This window comes from Myodes glareolus, chromosome 8 (assembly GCF_982192425.1).
Source record: "Myodes glareolus chromosome 8, mMyoGla1.1, whole genome shotgun sequence".
NCBI classification, from domain to species: domain Eukaryota; kingdom Metazoa; phylum Chordata; class Mammalia; order Rodentia; family Cricetidae; genus Myodes; species Myodes glareolus.
This window is the reverse complement of record NC_142033.1, coordinates 76,036,676-76,059,326: the sequence shown is the minus strand read 5'-3', so window position 1 is coordinate 76,059,326 and position 22,651 is coordinate 76,036,676. Positions and strand designations below refer to the sequence as shown.

The window sequence follows — 22,651 nt, the reverse complement described above, 5'->3', positions numbered from 1 at the left end:
CCCATGTCCTGCTCTCATGGGTTCAGATTTTCTCTTTGGAAGAAATGCAAGCTGATTCATCGGAAACAGGTGATTGGCCACCACCAGATTAGTGGCTGGAGGTCAAATCTGAAGGCTGTAGGACCTGGCTCTTGGCACACGCTCTTTGACAAGCCGAAGCTACACTTGGAGAGTCCTGCTGGCCGAGGTTAGGGCAAGTGTGTGGCCATAGCTTGAAGGCCAGAAGCTGCAGAAGCACATGCAGGCTGAAACCAGCAGCTGCAGGCCCAGGGGAATACCAGGCAGGGTCCTGCAGGGGGCATGACAAAGTCACTGTCCACTCCCTGTCAGATTCTGTGACAGGATGCCTGTGTGTCTGCAGGGCTGTACCACACATGAAATAGTCACCTGTGGAGGGACCTGATCCCAGGACACAGCAGCAGGTGGCATGTTGCTGCTCCTGCATACAAGGTGAAGGGGGCCGCACAGTGCAGATCAGGTCATGGTACCCCCATTCCTTTTAGCTGTATGGCTGGGCCTCATGTCCGGAGGCCTTTCGCCTCTTCTCAGGCACCATGGAGTACGATGAGCCTATCACACAGCAAGCACTCAGGAAGTGGGTGACTTGGTAACTGAAGAGAGCTGTAAACTGGTTTGGTTTGCATTCTGCTTCTCTCCTGCTATTTTCTATCCACGATAGCAAACCCTCACATTTCAATATATTTTAATATGGAACTCTTTGGGATTTTGCATGTCATCCTTGCACAAGGATTATTTTAAAAAGTTTAATTAAATCTGTGCATGTATGGCATATATGTGGATACATGAGTATACCACATGTGTGTGGAGGTCAGGGAACTTTCTGGGGCTAGTTCTTTCCTTCAACCATTTGGGTCTGGGGAACTGAATTTAGGTGGCGCATGCCTTTGATCCCAGCACTTGGGAGGCAGAGGCAGGCAGATCTCTGTGAGTTCGAGGCCAGCCTGGTCTACAGAACAAGTTCCAGGACAGCCAAAGAAAAGAAAAATGTCATGTTCAATGGCAAGCACCATCAGCTACTGAGCTGCCTTGCTGGCCCCTCATTCTTTCTAATGCCAAGTTTATTTTCATATATAAGAGCTAGGGATGGAATCCAGGGATGTACACACACTTGGTACAAGCTTGTCAACTGTCCTGGAACTCACTCTGTAGACCAGGCTGGCCTTGAACTCACAGAGATCTGTCTGTTTCTGCTTCCTGAGTACTGGGATTAAAAGTCATGTGCCACCACACCCAGCTAAGGATTAAGTTTTTAATACATGAAATTTAGGTGGGGACACATTCCAAACTGTAACTCCGGAGGCAAAGCTCTGAAGTTGGGCGCCGGGGATGGGGGAAGGTAGCCAAAACAGGGGGGATTGGCTCGTTGGCTAACTAGATGCTGACAGATGAGAGCCTACATTAGAATCTGGAAAGCTTGAGGCTGCAGAACTGAGGCTCAAGGGCAGGATGTCTCAGAACCAGCCTGAGTAACCCAGTCTTCTAATTCATCAGTTGCCCTTCTGCCAATTCATTCCCTGGGCCTTCTGAGTCATCTTCGGAATATGACCAAAACGGTCCATGTTCGAGGGGGGCAATTAAGTGATTTCATGTGGTGAGTAACAGGCCCGCACAAGGACACAGCCTGACCAGCACTGACACTGAGGAGGCTGGCCCGGAACTCAGTAAAGATGGCCATCTACGGAGAGCGAGAACCTGAGAGGTGTACTGTCTTCTCAGGAAGTTCTCACATAAAGTTGCCTTTTTTGCTTGTGGATTTGTTTGTTCGTTTGAGACTGTGTTTTACTGTGTATCCTGGAGTGGCCTCGAATTCACAGCAGTCTCCGTCCCTCTCCATCAGTCTATCGAGTACTGGGATTACAGGTGCACACCACAAAGTCCTGCTATACCTGTCCCAATCCTCCAACTCTGGGACAGCTTCCACAGAAAGGAAGATTGACATTGAGAATATTTACCAGACCTAAAAGTGAAAAAAAAAGTACATTTTTTTAAGGCTTGCTCCATGACAGGGACGAAGCACTACACTTCCACATATTACCAGCCTACTCTTTCAAAAGCTTCACATGCAGAAGCTGGAGAAGTGGCTCTGTCAATAAGAACGCGTGTTGCTCTTCCAGAGGACTCAGGTTCAGTTCCCAGCACTCACATGGCAGCTCACAACTACGTGAACTCTAGTTCTGAATCTGATGCTTTCTTTTGACCCGGGGCACCAAACACACACACACACACACACACACACACACACACACACACAATCAAAACACTCATAATTAAAAATCAAATCTTAAAAAACAAAACAAAGCTTTCCATGCAGAATTAATGGCTGTGACTAGAAGTTCCAGATGAGCCGAAGACTTGAGCTGGTGAAGAGCCTGGTTCCAGGGACCGCAGGATTACCAAGGTAGTTGTGGAAATAACCCCCAGGGCAAGACAGTGTTTTGTTTTCTGTGGTGCTGTGAACCAAACCCAGAGCCTGGTGCCTACATCAGCTCCCTGAGCTACATCTCCAGCTCCACACCTAAGGTTTCTGGAGTCCAGGTCGTCAAGACAATTCTAAGTGGCAAGTATAATTCGAGTGGAATTGACTGGTTTTCTTTGTTTGTCTGTTTTTTGAGACAGGCTTTCTCTGTAGCTTTGGAGCCTGTCCTGGAACTCACTCTGTAGACCAGGCTGGCCTTGAACTCACAGAGAGCCACCTGCCTCTGCCTCCTGAGTGCTGGGATTAAAGGTGACACCACCACTTGGCTTGGAATTGTTTTTAAGATTTATTTTTATTCTATGAGTGTTTTGTTTGTTTGTTTGTACACATGTGTGTAAGTGTTACAGCTCAGAAAGGGATCCTGGCAGTAAGGAGCCAAGGAATGCCACAAAGCAACACAGCACAACAAACCTCACACCAGAGATTTATTGGGAGGAGAACACAGAGGGTGGCTGCCTCTGGTTGGGTGAGAAGCAGCAGAGAACTGAGCAGAAGACAGGGCTTATATAGCATTTCCTGGGGGTAAGTGAGCTTTTCAGGGTGGAGATTTTCAGGGCGGGGATTGGTGGGATTTCAAGTCCTTGACTTTGTAGGGTGAAGGCTGGATCCGGTCATTAGGACAGTTAGTGTTCCATGGGTGGCAGGTCCTGGCCACTGGGGTGCCTTGAGGAGCCTACAGTGTGTACCACATGTGTACCTGGGGCCAAAAGAGGTGAAGAGGGTGTGGGATCCCCTGCAACTCAAACTACAGATGCTGGGTGCTGGCACAGAACTCAGATCCTTTGTAAGATCAGTTAAGTGCTCTTAACCGAACCATCTTTCCAGCCCCATTTGACTTTTGAGACAGTCTTACTACACACAGCTCAGCTTTGCTCAGAATACACTGTGGAGGCCAACTTGGCCTGGAACTCTATGATCCTCCTGTCTCCGTCTCTGAAACACCTGCTTGAAGTAGTTTTAAAAAACAAGTAACAAAAACCCACCCAGCTTCTAGTAGAGAACAGTGGAATGGACCAGAGATAAGTCAGGTTTCCTAGGGATGTAAGTAAGAAAGGCAAGGAAGGGTAGACCTGGAGCTGTAGCCCAGGGCCCAGGAGAGGTGAAGGGTTCAAAAGCTGGTAAGAAGGTAAGTCAACAAGGTGTGCGATTAATGAGGAAGCAGTAGCTATGACCAGATCCTCCCCTTGCTCTGCAGTCTTTGCCCTCCCTGTGGCTAGAGCCAGCAGCTTCGCCCTACATGTCAGATGCCACAATGGCTGCTGGTGCAACCACCTAGCAAGGTGTACGTCTGAGAGCACCAGCCTAGAGCTTCCTATTGTACTGGACTGCCTGCTCACCAGTCCTGTGCAGAAGGATCCTTGCTCCTGCCCTAGGGCTTTTGAAAAGAAACCTATCAAGTTGATTCATAGCCAGACTGCAGACCAGTGTGCCCTGAAGCCCTCTTGCCACCTGAGGTGACCTCGCTGGCCTGGCTGTCCAGCCAGGATGGGACTGCTACTAGGAACAAGGCTGGGAACAGACACTGTGTAGGCGGCTTTATTTGCTTCTCCTATATACACATATGTACACCCGGTATGAGCCAATGGTACACTATGTCACAGATTATGTTATACACGCACGCGCCCAGGCAGGAATCGGGAGGTTCTGTTCTGAATATCCCACTGCTGGTAAAGGAAAAGGACCCTAATGGAAGCTGCCTACCCCATCCCTCCCACAGACAATCTGTGCCTCCCCTGCCATGGGCACATGATGGCGAGATCTGGGTGGTGGCAGTGGCAGCAGCTGCTTCCAGTTTTCTCCTCACTCATACTTGTGCTAAGGCCAAAAAGCAGCAGTGGCCGCACTCACTGACAGCAGCAACCTGGTGCCCAGTGCCTAACTGGAAGATCAGTACTAGGATGCCCACAACCACCTAAGTCGAGCAGCTTGGCTTCATGGGGCACTGGCATGCATCTTCTCCAGGCAGCTTGTCCAGAACAAAACCAGACGGTTGTCACGGTTGATGCAGAAGTCTGTGAAGTCCTTCAGCAGCCGATCGGCAAACTTCTCATCCCCTGTGGCACTAGAGCGCCATGTCTTGGTCAGCATGGTGTTATAGGCCCAGTTGTAGCCAACCCGCTCCTCACAGAACATGTTTTGGTTGGTGGAGCTGGTGGAGTTCCGTCGCCGGCGCTGCTGCCCGGAAAACTTGCGTTTGGAGTAAGGCAGCTGAAGAAACACTGTTCCTGAAGGGAGAGAGCAGGCCTGAATAGAAGCCACTGGTGAACACCTGCAGTTGGTTGTGGTGATCCTGCCATGGCAGGCATGTGCAGGGCTCATGTGCCTGTGGCAGGGACTCATGCACCCACCCAATTTTTTTGCCCACTGTTCCTCACCTGTAACATGGATATACTGAGGCTTATTCTCAGCAGGGAAGTTAAAAGCAGAGGCAGAATATTTATCTTGTACAAATCCAAACCTATAGTAACGACAGAAACACACGCATGGTCTCATTAGTTGGAGAAACAGGGCAGTGTGTAGCTAAGATCCCGACAGCCCAAGATGCTGGAATATGGAAAAGCTTCCTGTGTGGAACATGCAGGCTGCTTACTTTTTCCTCAGTACTCCTCAACACCTGCCTTCCAACCCTGAGGCGCCCAGCTCTCCTGTCCCACCCAGCACCTTCCTTCCCCACATGCCCTCCCGCTCTAAACCTTCACTTTGCCGGCTGTGGCATCTGTCCTAGCAGGCTGCTCACCAATCCACAGCTGCCCCTTGTCTGTTTTCTTAGCCACATCTGTCTCCACTGTCATCACACTAAGCATTTAATGGTCTTCACTGAAACGGGACGAGGCATCTTAATTAAACTCTTTCCTTAAAGGTGAGGATCCACAATCAAAGGTCCTTGGCTGTGCTGTGCTCCAGAAATGGGAAACGAGCAGAAGCCATTTCTCATCTGTGACTTGTCCTGTTCCACTTCTTATCTATAGCTTGTTCTATTCCTGGTTTTTCTATTTCCATAAAGCACATTTATTCTAGCCCCACCTGCTAAGAGCTGCAAAGGACGTGCTAACAGATGTGCCCAGATCCTGCCCTCTGTGTCTGAGGGCTTTATGTAATGAAGGCAGTGACGTAGGAGGGAGAATGTCTCTTCTCTCCTGGACCGAGCTCACTGGGGAAGCGCTGTGCTAGATCCTCCAAGCTGCCAGCTCTATGCTGGCACCCCTACATTGTCTATAGGACACTTCTGGATTTCCTCCTTACTTTCCAACCAAGCCAACTGATTTACTTAGCATGATCATCTGGACTGGTGGCTTTTTGCCTCATTTTTCCTTACCAACAGTAAAGACCCTTTTTATTCATATATTATTTATTTTTGAGCCAGGGTCTTAGGTATCCTAGGCTGACCTCAAAACCGTAATTTAGCAGAGGATAACCTTCAACCACTGATCTTCCTGTCTCTACCTCTTGAGTGCTAGATTACAGTTGTGCACTAGTGTACCTGGTTTCACGTGGTGATTGGTGCACACTAGGTAAGCATTCTACCAACTGATCCACATATCCAACCTAAGACAAAATATTTTTAATTTAAAATTTTTTATCATATGTATGTGTGTACTTGCTTGTCTGTATGTGTGCACATGAGTACAAGCGCCTTTGGAGGCCAGAAGAGGGGGCTGGATCCTCTGGAGCTGGAGTTACAGGCAGTTGTGAGCTGCCCAATGTGGGTGCTGGAAACCAAATCTGAGTCCTCTACAAGGAGCAGGCAGCCTCACTAAGTCAAACAAACCCAGAGCCCCCCAAATCCTCAGAAAACCTACAATTCATCCAAGTGAGTTTTCACTTGGGGCAGGCAAGGGGTATCCACTGCAGAGCTGTTGTACTGTCTCACCCCAACTACCCAGAATGAGTAGAAAGAACACTTAGGTGTCACTGCAGGGGTCTATGGGAGGACGGAGAGCGTTCCCAGCCTGAGATGGACCTTTAGGGCAGGGAGTCATTTCAGAGTCACATTTCCACCTGGATTCCACGCCACACAAAACCAGGGACGCAGCTCAGTGGATGGACGACTGCTTGCCTAGCACCCCCAAGGCTCTGGGCTCAGTCCCAGCACTGCACAGAAGCTATGTGTGGAACAAATACTCTGGAAAAGGCATTTTGTTGGCTCTATGAATGGGAATAAGGATGGAAAAATTAAATTTCTGTCCTCCAAGGGTCTACAAACTGGTCTAGTCTATAGTTTTTTGGCTGTTGTTGTTGTTTTATTTTTGAGACAGGGTTTCTCAGCAGCTCTGGAGCCTGTCCTGGAACTAGTTCTTGTAGACCAGGCTGGCCTTGAACTCACAGAGATCCACTAGCTTCCACTTCCCGAGTGCTGGGATTAAAGCTTAGTCTACAGTTTTTAAAAATAAAAGGAAAGAGGAATTTCCTGTTGTGCCTGTTGTGCTGGCATAGCGAGCAATCGCAACAAACAGAAGATTGGGAGTTCAAGGCCAGCCTGAGCTACACAGTAAAGCCTTATGAGGAAAAAAAAAAAAGAGAAAGAGAGAGGAATTCAAAATGGAGCTGAAAGTCGCTGGCAGGGTAGAGGAGGTGGGGCTTAGGCAAAGGGTCACACACGGGGCAGCTTTGAAGACATGGAAGAAGTCGGATGTCAGAAAAGATGTTGAAGGACAAAGGGCAGCAGTTTGGAGAAAATATGTCCAGGACCTGGGTTGAGGAGGAGTAGGAGAACAAGATACTGAGAAGAAAAATGCTGATTTGGCAACTAAAGGTCACATCCAGGAGACACCTAGTCAAGAAGTGTGGTGACTGGCCAAGGAACTGCTTACCAGCTGTGAGTAGCTGGGACATCCAAACTACTGTCTCTTGCAGATTTACCAGCTGAGCCCAGAAACCCCCAGGGGGCGAGAAAAGCAAGACTATAAGTTCTAAGACTTCCACTGTTCTTTGGCAGTGTGAGTAGAGGTGGGGGTGAAGCAGACCTGTCTACTTCCTCCAGGAAGACCTCCCCTCTGCTCAGATCTATACCCCTTTAGTCACCACTACATCCATTCCATACCCTTTACCGAGCACATACACAAAGTCCAGATCTTAGGGCAGGGCCTAAGGTAGGGGCGGTTAGAGACCTGAGGCCTTGTGAATAAATGGTGGGTGCTGGGTATGGGTGTAGCAGCTGAAGATGTATCAACAGCAAAGAAGACCGTCAAGCAGAGGGTCACTGAAACAACAGGGGCTTTGTTTCACCACGAGGAACAAACATGAAGCAGCAAGTGGATGTCAGCTAAGAGATGCTTGGAAACAATGTGGTTTGTTGCACTGGCAGAGGAGACAGCTAATCAGAGGAGCCAGGAAAGGCTTTTCCTGGGGCACAGAGCCAATGCTCAGAAAGACTCTCATCCATCGCTTTTAAACATCCATTGTCTTTCTAACACCTGGGGAAGGTTTACTGACAAAATTTACGTTTCACTTTACCCATCTCCTTCACAGCATAACCGGGCTCTCGTAGGTTGCTTACAATAGAGTTCTCCCTTCATAGCCTAACAAAGCAATGAGGTCTGTAAGGCAGCAGCCACAGGACTGGCAGTGCAGCGTTCATCTCTGAGGCTGAGTGGAGGCGAGCAGTGAGTCTGTCACTAGAAGGACAGATCCTTCAGGATCAGGAACAAAATGAACTGGGTTTCATTTTGGTAACTGTTATTAGAAAAGAATACTGATTTGGTCACTGTTCCTTTTTGCTAACGGACAAACCTGTGAGCAATGGCTTCTTGGAAAAGGTGCATTCGATCCCAATATGTTTCTGGTTCAAAGCCTGAAAGGAATAAAGAATAAATGCTGAGCTGTGACCACAAGGTTTGTAATAAACTCACACTGCTCTCTTCATTGCTCTTGACAATTCCTGTCTCTTGTTTCTAGACTTTTAATTCCCACCCATAGTTATAGAAAGGACAGCCGTGTACCCCATAATCCCTCCCCAAGCTCCACCACAGTCTAGAAAGGTGTAGTCCTCAGGAGCCACTGTAAGCATCAGAAGGAGGCTTATGTAATATCTTATTCAAAAGCTGAAAAGAAGCTGGGCAGTGGTGGTGCACACCTTTAATCCCAGCACTTGGGAGGCAGAGACAGGCGGATCTCTGTGAGTTGGAGGCCAGCCTGGTCTACAAAGAGCTCTAGGACAGTCAGACCTGTAACACAAAAAACCTCTGTCTCAAGAAACAAACAAAACTAAACCTTAAAAGACTCCAGTAATTTTACTTGTTTCTGAGACAGGTCTCACATAGCCCAGGCTGGCCTCAAACTCTAGGTAGCAAGAGATGACTTTGAACTGCCGATACTCCTACCTCTACATACAGGCATTCACCACTAGGCCTGGCTTTAAAAGTATACTGAAACACAAACCTGGAGTGTACATTAGCTACTTCTGAAAATAATGCCCACCCACGTTTCTAATATCACTAATCTTCCATTTCCCTGTAAAGAAAGACAATATTACAAGCTCCATTTTAGAGGTAGGGAAATTGAAGCGAATAAATATAAAACAAATTCTTGAGAAGTCATCAGCTGCAGAGGGGAGAACAGAGCAGAATTTGCTCCTCCATTGCTGACTGAATTGCTCCAGTCTCCCTCTTTCACACGGCAGCTGCCAAGGACCAAAGGCAGAAAGGAGAAGGGAAGGTTGAGCACTCTGTCACACAGCAACAGGAAGCAGAGCTGGATTGCTCTCTAGATGGAGGTTTTGAGTGTCCCTACAACAACAGTATAGACAACCCAGTGACTAGGGATGCAGTGGCTTTGTCACTTTGTTCATAATTAGAACTTTCTTTCAAATAAATTGGAGACACACTCCCACACACATGCATACACACACACACACACACACACACACACACACACAACTACAGATAAATACACATGCATACACATACCCCACAGACACCCAGACACACACACACAAACACAAGACACATACCCACATACACAATCACACAAATACAGATATAGGTACACAGACACAAACACACATGTAGCCAGCGTGCGTGCGTGCGTGCGTGTACACATGCCACATTTGTGCCAGATTTTAAGATTTCGACTCCACTGCTACAAGAAATGCTATAAGAAGGAAAGAGGCACAGAATCTAGAAAATTGAATTTTAGATTTGGGTCCTTATTCCTTTAAACTAGGACATTTCTCTGTAACCATGGTAACCAATTGAAGTTGATGGTTTAGAAGACCAGGTCAGAACTGGCAGGGAAACCATCAGCTCTATGCCAGCCCTGTGAGCAATCCTGTTACAATGAGGAGAGCATCTCTGGATGCTGTAAGGTAACTGTAGCCCCTCAAGATACTGACAATACTACAAGGAGCTATCTGGTTTTAAACTTTGGAGGGATCATAATCACTTACATTCAGGACTGCACAAATGGTCCTCCCTCAGTCATGCTGTGAGGCAGACAGGAATGTGTATGTGTGCAAAGGGACTTCGTAAGCTCTGTGCAGCTCAGAATCCCTGGCCGCCGATGCAGAGGGACTCTGCAGGGCTCAGGTAAAAAAATGCCTTCTGCGTTGTAAGCGGAGAGTACAGACGGTTGGAACTAGAAGCCACAGGATTACTAAATTTAGCCTGCCCTACCTAGCAAGCCCTCCTCGCCCTCTGCCATCTAGTGTAACACAAACTTACAAGCAAGTGGGAAGAAAATATTTCTCTTACACCAAAGCTGTGTCTTTCACATTTATAATCTTTCTGTCAGATAACTCCTGGCACATTAGCATCAGCTGCAGCCTTTTGCGTTTGAAAATGTCATTCTGAACGCATGGAGAGCTTTTTAGGAGATACCGATGCATTCATCTGTAGTGAGCGCTTGGTGATGGCAATGGCAGGTGTGGATGGGGAACGGAGCTCAACATCCAGGTGGGTAAAGGGCACATCAGGGTGGTCCCTGTGCTCCCTTCCTCATAGAAGGACAGAGTCTAATCTGAGTCCTCAAAGTGCAGCGCTGGAGATACACGCAGGAAACCTGGGACTTACAAAGCCGGTCCCAGTTTTGCACAGTAGAGCAACACTTCCTGTTTTGCTTTTGATGGCCTCTCTAGGGTCTTTTTGCATGGATTAGCATGCCAAAGGCTCTCCTCAAATTCAAACAATCATTGCGGGTGCTGAGGTGACTGAGAACACACAGCGCATGGCAGAGCAATGGGTAGAGACGGACAGTGCACAAACCTCTCTCCCGCTGCCGGCTCCACTCTGGCCTTCCAGAGCTGGCGGACAGATTACCCAGTCCCTGCTCAGCGGTTCAGAGTACTGGCTGCCCCTGCAGAAGACTCAGTTTGGTTCCCAGCACCCTCGGGGTGGCTCACAGCCATCCAGAACTGCAGTTCCAGGAGACCCAACACCCTCTTTTGGCCTCTGTGGGCACCAGGTGCATATGTGGCACACAGACATAAATGCAGGCAAAACATTCACACACATAAAATAAAATGAAATTGAAAAATTAAAAAAAAAATCCAGGGCAAAACCCCAATGCTGTGGGATAATACTTCTGTCCACTGTGAATATATACTGCTCTCTTGGTTGATAATAAAAGCTGCTTTGGCCTATAGCACGGCAGAACATAGCTAGGTGGGAAAGCCAAACTGGGTTGAAAGAAGGGCAGAGTTGAGGGAGACACAGCAGCTGTTCAAATACAAGCTGTCAGTAGACTGGTAAAAGCCACAGCCATGTGACAATACTTAAATTAATAGAAATGGGTTAAATTCGATGTAAGATCTAGTTAGTAATAAGCCTGAACTATAGGCAAACATCCTGTAATTAGTATTAAGCCTCTGAGTGATTATTTAGAAGTAGCTATAGGATGGGGTGGGACAGAGAAACCTCTGTTTACCACCCACATTATTTCGCCCCTTGTAGAATGGCTCTCTTAACCAGACTGTAGTTTCTGTGGTTTGCTTTTCTCAGGCATATGTTCACTGGACAGTGATGGGCTTCATTATGACATTTCATACAAGTATCCTCATTCCTCTCTCTCATCCCACTTCCCACTCGTCCTTTTTCTCTTTCTAGGTGGTCAGTCTCCTTCCGCTTTCTGTTTCTTACTAATCTCTCCATTTTCCATCTAGATTCTACTTATGAGAGAGCACAGGGGGCTGTTCTTGGGATGGGGGCCTGACTCAGTGAGACAGACCCTCCAGAAGGGAGTAGTTCTTACTGTCGAACAGGTGCTCACTGCCGTCCTTGAGCAAGCAGCTGAGGTTGAGTGGGATGAAGAGCTGGGCCCGCAGAGGATCGCCATACAGGTAACTGGGCAGTGCAAAAGGACCCTCCAAAACTGGGACTAACAAGAAGCCGCAGGAGGTAGCTTTTCGATGCCAACCTTGGACCTGGAAGGAAGCACAAAAACTGCATCATTTCCAGGTTCTGTTAGAGCAGAGAAAATGCCTCCTAAGAGCAGCCCTGCCAGAGTGGCAGCATCTATACCAGCAGCAGGCCCGCTCACTCACTCATGATCGCTGGCTCTAGCCAGTCCTGTCAGGAACAAGTGCAGTTTGCTTCCTGGTGAGCGCGCTAGAGAAACTGTGACTGAGCACACAGCTCCTCTTCCTGGCACGAGCTTCTCACCTTCAGTTTCTTTTGCAAGGAACTAACTTGTGATAGCTGAGACCCTTCTTATTCTGTGGAATGTCAGAAGCAAGGTCACAGGACAAAGGCTGAATCTTCCTATTTTGTTGTGTAGCAAGTTCAGTGTATCAAATAAGAAAATAACCCACTGATATTTGATGTAGGGTGGGAGATGACTGTAGCAACTTCTTGCCAAAGTGACCAGCTCTTACATATAGGAAAGTATATTCTGAGGAACTCCCAAAACTATCTTCCTGACAACTAGAGTGCCTGTAAATAACTCCAACAACCAATGTTTCCTCAGAGGACTTTGTAAGTTTTTTTGAAATATGTTTTAAAACATAAAATGGATATTTAAAACAAACCAAACTGGTGGGCTGGTGAGATGGCTGAGTGTTTCATAAATGCACCTGCCATCAATGCTGCTGACCAAAGTTTTATCTCCCTGGAAGCCACATACTGGAAAGTGAGAGCCGCTCCCTTGACTTGTCCCCTGTCCTCCACATCGTGACCATATGGTCCATACACATACAGGTAAATTAAAAAAACAAAAAAACCAAAATACGCCCCCAACCCAAACCTCACAATAAAAACCCCAGGCTAAAGGTGTATGGTCCTGGCTTCCCTTCTGAGAACACACGTCCTACCCCACAAACAAACAAACAAAAAAACCCAAGAAGTTCATGGATGTGGCTTTGGTATACAGGTGCGATCTGATGAGAAAGACATCCATTTTTTTTCCTTTTTTTTTTTTTTTTCCCAGAAAGGGTGTCAGAAAGCTGCCCAGGCTTGTTTGAACTCTGGGCCCCTCTTCTTCATTTGAGCATTAAGAGATACAGGCTGAGGGGGGTGGCACATATTCATAGTACCAATTACTTGGGGGGCTAAGGCAGGATGACCAGGGTTCTAGGCCAGTCTGGGCACTATATCAAGATTCCCATCCTTAAAAAGATAGTTTAGCCATAACTTGACTTAAACAAATGACTTTTTAAAAAACTTAAAAGGTTGGGGCTGGAGAGATGGCTCAGCGGTTAAGAGCATTGTCTGCTCTTCCAAAGGTCCTGAGTTCAATTCCCGGCAACCACATGGTGGCTCACAACCATCTGTAATGAGGTCTGGTGCCCTCTTCTGGCCTTCAGGCATACACGCAGACAGAATATTGTATATTCTGTATAAATATCTTTTAAATATCTTTTAAATATTTTTAATATACAGATATTTAAATATTTTAAATATCTGTATAAATATCTTTTTAAAAAAACTTAAAAGGTGCTGTATAAATGGTTGAGTAAGTAAAGTATCTTATATACAAGCATGAGGATCTGATTTTAAATACCCAGAACACATACCAAAGACGCTTTTTATTTTTGTGTGTGTGAGTGAAACTGGGGTTATAGGCAGTTCTGATCTGCCACATGGGTGCTAGGAATGGAGCCTCCAGTGCTAACCTCTGAGCTATCATCTCCCCAGGCCCTGGGACCCACTTTTACAAAGGCTGGGGCGGAAGCATGGGTCTGCAATCCTGTGTTCCTGCATGTGGTTGTTGCACATGTATGCATGCACCAGAAAACAATTAGGCATACATCATACGTAAATGAGACATACATACATACAAAACAGAAGACAACTACTCTTAGTTCCTTCAGAGACACGAATACAAATGCAATAGTCAGGAGCTGCAGGAATGGCTCAGTGGCTAAACACACTAACTGCTCTTCCAGAGGATCTACATTCAATTCCCAGCACTTCAGTTTCAGGGAATCCAACATCGTATTCTGGCCTTTTGGAGCACTGCATGGTGCAGAGACATGCATGCAGGCAAAACACCCAGACACACAAAATGACAAAGTAAAATTTTTAAATAATTAAAAAAAAAACCAAAACACAAAAGTACAGCCAAAATCTCTAGTTTGGAGGGCTGAATTTGTGAGCATCAAGGGAGGAGCAACTGTGGCGATGGCTAAGGAGGGCTCTGAGAAGACAAGGACAGCTAAGGAGTGCCTTGGCTGGGGATGGGCAGTGGTTTGGGTTGGCTTCACAGCACAGGATACACAGATGACCAAGACAGACTAGCAGAAAGACGACAGGCAAGGCCAGCTAACACTTGGGACACTGTGGGTCAGTCACTTCTTTGAGGGATTCCATTGAGGGACAGTGAGAACTCTGATTGCTGTCCATTAAATGCTAATAACACATCCAACTCTCCCCCTGTTGTGGGGTTGACAAAGATATCTGTAGATACTGCCAAATGCCCCAGAAGACAAACTCACCCTTGTTCGAGGAACAGCAAGTTAAAATGTGATATTCACCAACTAGGAATTGGTGAGGCAAACTATGGAATAAATAAATAATAGAATATTCTGTAGCCATTAAAAATAATAAGGTAAAATAATTTAAATCCAACAAGTAAAAAACAAGGCAGATTTATTTCTTTTGGTATAGAAGATACACAAGTACCAGAAAAAACACAATGTAAGTAATATGTATCCAGCATATGTACATAAGTGTGTCCTCACCATGAATTCTAGGCTGATCTGAAATGTAAGAATGTAGCTGAGTGGTTTTGAATTTGTGGTGATCTTTTTACCTCAGCATCCCAAGTGCTGAGACATTTTGGGGGGGAGCGTGAGTCACCATGGCCAGTCTACCACCCCTGTTTTATATATATATACAGAAATCATGTAGTGTTTTAAACATGGATATAGTGATGGCTGCTTTTAGATGGAAGTCCCAGGGCATACGGGAGAGGTGGAGATTTGCTTTTCACTCTGGACCAGTGGTTCCAAGTTTTGGAAAATGTTTGGTTAGCACAGCCAGTGGTGTGCTACTGGTATTCAATAGGCAGAGGTCAGAATGTTGTTTAACAACCTACAATGGGCACGACAATCACTCACAACAGATAATTATTTGGCCCCAAGTCAGTAATGCCAAGGCGAAGAATTTATACTCTGCACTCCTATGTTTAATGTTTTAAGGCTATCTTAAGGTCAAAGGTTATGTGAAAGCGACAGGAGCCTCTACAGAGCACCCCCTTGCCTTAAAGTAAGGTGATGGTCTCACCATCTCAAAGAGTACTGTAGCAGTCACCGCCATCCAGTGTAGCTTGATCTCAAAGGCTGCATTGAGAGAGAAGTTTCCGTGGTAGTAACAGCTGCACCACTCCAGCCGGTCGGTTCGGTTGTTCACGTCGACATCCAGGGTCACAGTCCTCTGCTCTGGGACAGTGGCAGCTGTGTGAGCACACAGCACAGGGTGGGGACACACAGAGAGAGGCACAGGAATGGGATAATGTAGAAGAATGAATAAGTACCATAAATATGAAATTGCAGACGTGTTCAATAGAGCTTCCTATTTCTGAAAATCACTAGCTAACAATCTAGGAATCCACAAAATCTTGTTCTTCTTGCTGTTAGATAATATGAGAATGGGTTCAGCTATGTTTGAATAAAAGTTTATAAAAAACAGATGAAACTTTAGGGTGATAAGCTACTCTATATATTACACCATCTTAAATTTATACACATCCACAGAACATACAATACAAAGAGTAAATCGTGGATTTTGGGTGATGATAGTGCATCCATGTAGGTTTGTGGATCAGAACAAATGCCATTCTGGTGAAGACTGACAGTGAAGGAGGCTGGGTGTGAGAGGAGCAGGGGACCTATGGGGAATCTTGGTTCAGCTATGCTGGAGAGCTAAAAGTCCTTTTAAGAAAATTAATTATAGCCACGCATGGTAGTTTAAACCTATAATGCTAGCATTCAGAAGGCTGAGGCAGGAGAAATATGTTAGAGGACATCTTGCTACATATTCAAACCTCGTCTCAAAAAACACAGTCTGGGGGCTGGAGAAACGGCTTATCACTTAAGAGTGTTTGCTGCATAATCAATGAAATCTGGAGTTCAGATCCCAGTACCCACATAACAAAGCCTGGTGCCCCCACATACTTGTAACCAGCTCCAAAGGAGGCAGAGACAGGAGGATCACTGAGGCTTGCTGGCTTCCAGCCTAGCTGAGAAAACACAAGCCCCAGGGAGAGATCCTGCCTCAAAGGACTGGAGAGTCACACAGTGATACATAAGGATACCCAGTGTCCTCTTGTAGCCTCCATGTACACACACACACACACACACACACACACACACACACACACACGCACACACGCAAATCTAGAACAGTGTAGAAGGGTCAGTTATAAACAAACCATAAGCCAGATTTAGTCAATTATGCAGCAGTTTGACTCCTTAGTCAAGTCATCCCTTCTTGTACAAGAGAGAGATGTCATCTTAACTAGGATCATAAACTCAGACACTCAACCAGGCTGTACCTAAGATCTTCAGGATTCAGTGACCCACAAACAGAACAAGGGAAAAGCAGCCTAGACCACAGCGAGGAGGAAGCCTGACTTTTCTGCTTTTATCCTAGGAAGACCTTAGTCCTACAGTATTTTCTCAGTAAATGGGAGCTCACAATGAAGTCTATCGTACTGCCAGACATGTCAGTCAGGACACTAACCACACTCAGCACACCAGGTTTTCTATAAATCAGGATCTGCTCTTACATCCCTACTCCTCACAGTTTTTCTTTCTCTGAGTCAGCTAGGTTCTGAGTTCTGCTCCTAAGTCAACAAATTTAGTGAGTTTCTGTTGGAAGGCAGGAGAGCATTAGCTAGGGCATTGAATGACACTCTCCCGATACTAGAACAGGCAGAATGGGCAACGTTCTTGAATTGGAGCTGGAAGAGCCAAGCTCCAGCGATTCTAGCCATGTGCACGTCTCTGAAAACCTTGCTTCCTTGTCTGCAAACTGATATGTCAGCCCAGCCAAGAAACATGTGGCTGAGAAAGGGTTATAGACTCCCTTAATTGCCTCTGGTCACTTTGTGTCTCCTCTTTTCTCTGTTCCCATTAAGCCCTCCTTCCAGCTTATGACATGAGAGTCACTAATGCTCAAAGTGAGGCCTATCTGTGGCTTGACGGACACTTGAGGCACATTTGGTCCCTTTACTGGTCACTCTGATACTAAAATGTTCATTAAAGCTAGCTTCTGTCTGGACTTCATGTTCCTGATTTATGACACTCTCAGGAACACTTTACTCAACTGTCCACATCAAAGAAAGCTATGTTCTCTAGACTTGCACACTGTGTATTTATTTCTCCAGATAAAAAGACCTCTGTCACAAAACCAAAGGCAAGTGATAAACCTCAGCAGTGACTTGGAACATCTTGTATTATCAGGTTTGTTAAGTGCAGAAGGCGAGTCTAGGGGGCACCCAAGCGGAAATTACTCTATCACTGGCTTTGTTTCCAGGGTAAGATTTGACAATGCAGATGCTTCTAGTAGGCTTTTAGTATGGACAAAGGTACAGCCAGCTGCGTGGGAAGTCTAATCAATATGCACAGGCCCAGAAGAGAAACAAGCTCAGCATTTTAGGGGGCTATTAATGACCTAGGAGAGCAGATCAGTATCACTAGAGAAGAAAGAACACTGAAGTTCAGCCCTCCCAACTAGGGCTTCCTCACAATGAAGTAAAGTCTCAACAGTGAGTGCCAAGTTGAAGGAATTTTTCAAAAAGAAGCTCGCTCCATGTTCATCAGGAATGCTTTGGAAAAAGTTCAGGGGTCAGTTTGGATGAGGGATGCAACCGTCTCTCGTGACTCCGAGATCTAACAGACCGTCACATCAGACCTGAGAAGGCCTGTGCACGAGCCTGAGTGAAAGACATGTGGTACTGTATCTGCAGGACTCTCAGATGACTTTGCAGCTTCCCAGCTCAGTGGCACAGGATAAGGATGGGAAGTGGGGGCCACCACAGGCCAAGGCAAAGGTCTATGTATCAACATTAGGCATTTCAAAACAGCTTTCTGCTGCTACCTCCAAAATAGAATCAGAAAATTTTAAAAAAAAGGGAACAAGCAAACAAACAAAAAGCCACTCCCAAACAACAGTAAAACAAAACCCAACCGAATCACAGGCAATAGTGAAACTCAGGTGTTTCTCTTCCATAAGTCATCTTAGTTTTTTTCTGAGGAAGAATTCAAATGTTGAGGTTATGCCCTGTTTATTTATTTAGCAAATAAAATAAATTGGTTAGTTATTTGAAACAGGGCCTTACTATGCAGCCTGGGATGGCCTCAAACTCACAATCCCTGCTTCTGCCTCTTAAGTGCTAGAATTAACACTGATCTGTACCACCAACTACATCTGGCCAGAAAGATTATCTTTGTGTGTGTGTGTGTGTGTGTGTGTGTGTGTGTGTGTGTGTTGAGACAGATCTTTCTCTTTTCAGCCCTAGCTGTATTTGAACTCACCGAGATCCTCCCGCCTCTGCTTCCCAAGTACTAGGATTAAAAGCAAGCCTACCACACCCAGTCATAAGACACCTTAATTTACTCTTGTTTTTTACTTAGAAACTTATTTTTTTTTCTTGCTAAGCATGGTGGTGCACGCCTTTAAACCATACATGCTGTGGTGACCCCAACCATAGACTAGTTTTGTCGTACTTCATAACTGTAATTTTGGGGCTGGAGAGATGGCTCCGTGGTTAAGAGCACTGGCTGCTCTTCCAGAGGACCAGGGTTCAGTTCCCAGCACCCACATGGCAGCTCACAACTGTCTGAAGATCCAGTTCCAGGGGATCTGACTCCTTTACACCAATGCACATAAAATAAACTTAAATAAAAAACCATAAAAAAAGGAATCAGGAGTCCTTGGCCAACTGCAGCCACAGCAGCTGGTCTGGTTTATGAGTTCGTTTTCTTTTTCTTAAAAAAAAAAAGAAAGAAAGAACTGTACTTTTGCTACTGTTATGAATCTTAACGTAAGTATCTGTGTTTTCTGGTGGTCTTAGGTGACCCCTATGAAAGGGGTCACAACCTGCAGGTAAAGAGCCTCTGTTTTAAATCCAGCAGAGGCAAGTGGACAGGCCAGTCAGAACCACACAGTAAGACCCTCTCTCAAATAAACAATTTTCTAGTGGTTCTAAGTAGGTCCTTGTTCATGCTAGATGGCTAGTGACCACCCTTCCCCCACCACCTGCTATACCCAGACTCCAACTAGGTTGAGAACTTACCTAACAGTGCAGCTGCCTGACTCCGTCCTCCAAAACTTCGGCTGAAGGAGCTGTGCCTGCTTGCGTAAGAGGCTGGTCGGCTGGGTAGCCAGGGCAGGAGGAAGGCAGGAATCTCAGAGTGCACAAGCTCTTCGGCCACAAAGGCCACCTCAAACCACTTGCGCTGGAAGCTGGCAAAGTCGTCTACTCCTGTTGTGTGCCAGGGAGCAGTGGACTGCTGCATAGCCACTGGGAAAAAGCAGGGGAAGTAAAGGATCTCCTGTCACAATGCTGCTTTTCTGATTGACACATGGTACAATACAGATAGACCATAAAACACTATGCTAAGTGAAAGGAACCGGTGTAAAGCCTATCTATTATGTCTCCACACACATGACATTTATAGAAACACAAAACCTGTAAGTGCTTGTTCAGGGAGTGTTTGGAAAGGGAGGAGTTGGGCAGTAAAAGCTAACAAGAAAGAGGTGGTGGTTGCACAATACTGTGAATGGCTTTTGTTATGTAGGCTAATTTTATGTTATATAAGATTTAATTCAATTTTAAAAACCCTATCAGTTTTATAATATTTCAGGAAATAAAAAGTTGTGGGTTTTTAGTTTTCTTTTTTCTAATAGAAGGTAAAAATCAATACTAAATTAATAAGAGTACACAGTGAATGTCACTAACTATACCATATCATATATGAACCCAGAGAAGAAGAAGTGATTTACCACAATGTGGTAGTCACTTCTGACCAGTCCCCAAGCATCTGAAATTCACACACTATGAAGGCTTCTTTGAATCCTTGGTGCTCCAGGGCCATGGCAGCCAGAAATTATGTTAGAAATTGCTCACCATTGGAGAATTCCCTTTTTTCATTAAAAAGGGGTGGGATTACAGTGTTGCTAAGTAGCAGAGTGTTTGCCTAATGTGCAGAGGCCTCGAGTTTGATCCCAGAACCACAGTAAACAGGCAAACACATGCAGTTAGCTTCCTGAACTCATGAGCTATATATACAGCTACAGACTTGATCACATACACGAAACTATTTGAGGGGGGCAGGAGAGTATACTGAATATGACCAAAATTTTTCTTGCTTCTTGAACAATATAGTACAATACAGCAGTGTCTTACTATCAGTTATTATAAATAATCTGGGGATGATTTAAAGAATATAAGGGAAGAGGCTAGAGAGATGGCTTAGTGGGTAAGAGCACTGGCTGTTTTTGCAGAGGACCTGGGTTCAGTTCCAAGCATCTACATGGTGGCTCACAACTGCCTATAACTCTAGCTCCAGGGTATCCAATACCATCTTTTGGTCTCTGCTGGCACCTTTCACACACAAGGGGTACACACATAAACACACACACCATACACACACACAAAGAAAAGTAAATCATTAAAAGTAATATGAGAGTGCAAGCAGGGTATATGTGAAACCACACCAAAAATGACTATTTAAAACATGTCTTGAAAAGCAAGGTAGACGTGGTAGTCTTCTTGAAGGAGTGTGTGGGAACGGGAAGCCCAGCAAGCATAAAGTACTATTGGAGTCCATCACACTGTCATCAGAGCCAACTCAGGAGAACGGAGGCAAGGGGCAAGTTAAGGCACCAACACAGGATCCATAGAAAACAGTGCTGGGTGGTGGTGGCACTTGCCTCTCACCCCAGCACTTGGAGGCAGAGGTAGGCGAATCTCTGTGAGTTCAGGCCAGCCTAGTCTACAGAGAGAGTTCTAGGACAGGCTCCAAAGCTACAAGAAACTCTGTCTCAATTTTTTTTTGTTTTTTTGCTGGGCAGTGGTGGCCATGCCTTTAATCCCAGCACTTGGGAGGCAGAGGTAGGCAGATCTATGTGAGTTTGAGGTCAACCTGGTCTACAAAGCGAGTTCCAGGACAGCCAGGGCTATCATACAGAGAAACCCTGTTTTGGAAAAACAAAACAAAACAAAAAAACAAAACCAAACCCACAATAAACAAAAAAAGAAAGAAAGAAAAAACAAACAAACCAGGTACCTTGGCCTCTTTTAGGTTTATTTTTCACCAACACTGTCCTCAATTAAAAACATTGTCTGGACTAGAGAGATGGTTGTGTGGCTAAGAGTGCATGCTGCTCTACGAGAAGACTCTAGTTAGTTCCAGCACCCACATCAGAGAGGTCTTACAACTGTCTCTAACTTCAGCTCCAGGAAGAACCAACACCTCCAGCCTCTGAAAGGTACCTGAATTCACACACACACACACACACACACACACACTCTCTCTCTCTCTCTCTCTCTCTCTCTCTCTCTCTCTCTCTCTCTCTCTCTCAAAAATAGCTAAATAAATCATCTTTTAAAAAACAACAACATTGTCATTCAGTCATGCTTAAATATGTACAGATGCTGAAAGAGGTTGTCAGAGTGTCAACTTAAAACACAAAGCCACACATGGAGCTCAAGATGCATGGTGATGTGAGAGATTAGGAAAAGTACTCGCCCCTGCATGTGCTTTGGCTCTGACCTCGATCGGGCTCTTTGTCCATTACTATCTTGTAGAAATAGAAGCCATAGATGAAGGTCCGCCAGGCTTCACCAGATGCATGTGTTATGAGTTGCTCTTCCAGCATTTTCTAGGAGAGACAAGGAAAACCTGAAATGCCTACAGGTAACATCTCAAAGAGGCAACCCTCGCTTGTGCACAGCAGTCAAGGCAATAAGTGACAGGAGAACTGAGATCTAACTGGTTAGATACTGAGAATGTGCTATATGAAAATGAACCTGTTCTAAGTCATAAACCAATGTATTTCATCAAACATTTCAAACATACAGAAAGTAGAGAAAAAAATCCAAGTAGATAACCATCTAACTTCAATAAATTTAACATTCTGCTAGGCAGTCTGTTCCTCTTCATCTGTGGGAATGTCTCCCAAGATACCTAAAGGAAAATAAATTGTGGTACACATCCCTATAATCCCACTGGGAAGGTGGAGGCAGGAGGATGAGGGCTCAAGGTCATCTTGACTCACTGATGACCTACCAGACCTTTGAAGAATACAAGTGGGCCTGCTTCCCCCCCACCCTTTCGAGACAGGGTTTCTCTGGAGCTTTGGGGCCTGTCCTGAACTAGCTCTTGTAGGCCAGGCTGGCCTCGAACTCACAGAGATCCACCTGCCTCTGCCTCCCGAGTGCTGGGATTAAAGGTGTGCACCACCACTGCCCAGCACCAGTGAGTCTTAAACCATTCCTAAAAACAGAAAAGGAAAGATCTCACCAAATTCTTTCTACAAATTTTAATCCTATGCTCATAGATTATGAAAATTAATATGAAAAGTGCCTACCTTACCAAAAGCAGTCTACAGACTCAATGCAATCCCCATTAAATTCCAATGCAATTCTTCACAGAATTAGGAAATATGGAAGCACAGGCAGTCAATGTAATCCTGAGCAAAAAGAATAATGCTACAGGGATCCCCATACCTGATTTCAAGTCATACCTCACTGGCACAAGAAAACACCGATCGGTGG

At 45.6% G+C, this 22,651-nt stretch overlaps 1 protein-coding gene across 10 annotated transcripts in view; it reads right to left on the bottom strand.

The window, feature by feature from the left end:
• Window positions 1-4,017: 4,017 nt before the first annotated feature.
• Window positions 4,018-22,651, bottom strand: part of Depdc5 (DEP domain containing 5, GATOR1 subcomplex subunit) — a 124,838-nt gene continuing 106,204 nt past the window's right edge. For all 10 annotated transcript variants that reach the window (XM_085692149.2, XM_087909159.1, XM_087909157.1 and 7 more), the window contains 7 exons: window positions 21,648-21,756; window positions 19,166-19,393; window positions 15,151-15,320; window positions 11,681-11,852; window positions 8,228-8,288; window positions 4,873-4,955; window positions 4,018-4,722 (listed from right to left, as the gene is read on the bottom strand). In XM_085692149.2, coding sequence (XP_085548275.2) covers window positions 4,430-4,722; window positions 4,873-4,955; window positions 8,228-8,288; window positions 11,681-11,852; window positions 15,151-15,320; window positions 19,166-19,393; window positions 21,648-21,756 — 1,116 coding nt within the window. In that variant the 3' untranslated portion in view covers window positions 4,018-4,429. The remainder of the gene's footprint in view (window positions 4,723-4,872; window positions 4,956-8,227; window positions 8,289-11,680; window positions 11,853-15,150; window positions 15,321-19,165; window positions 19,394-21,647; window positions 21,757-22,651) is intronic.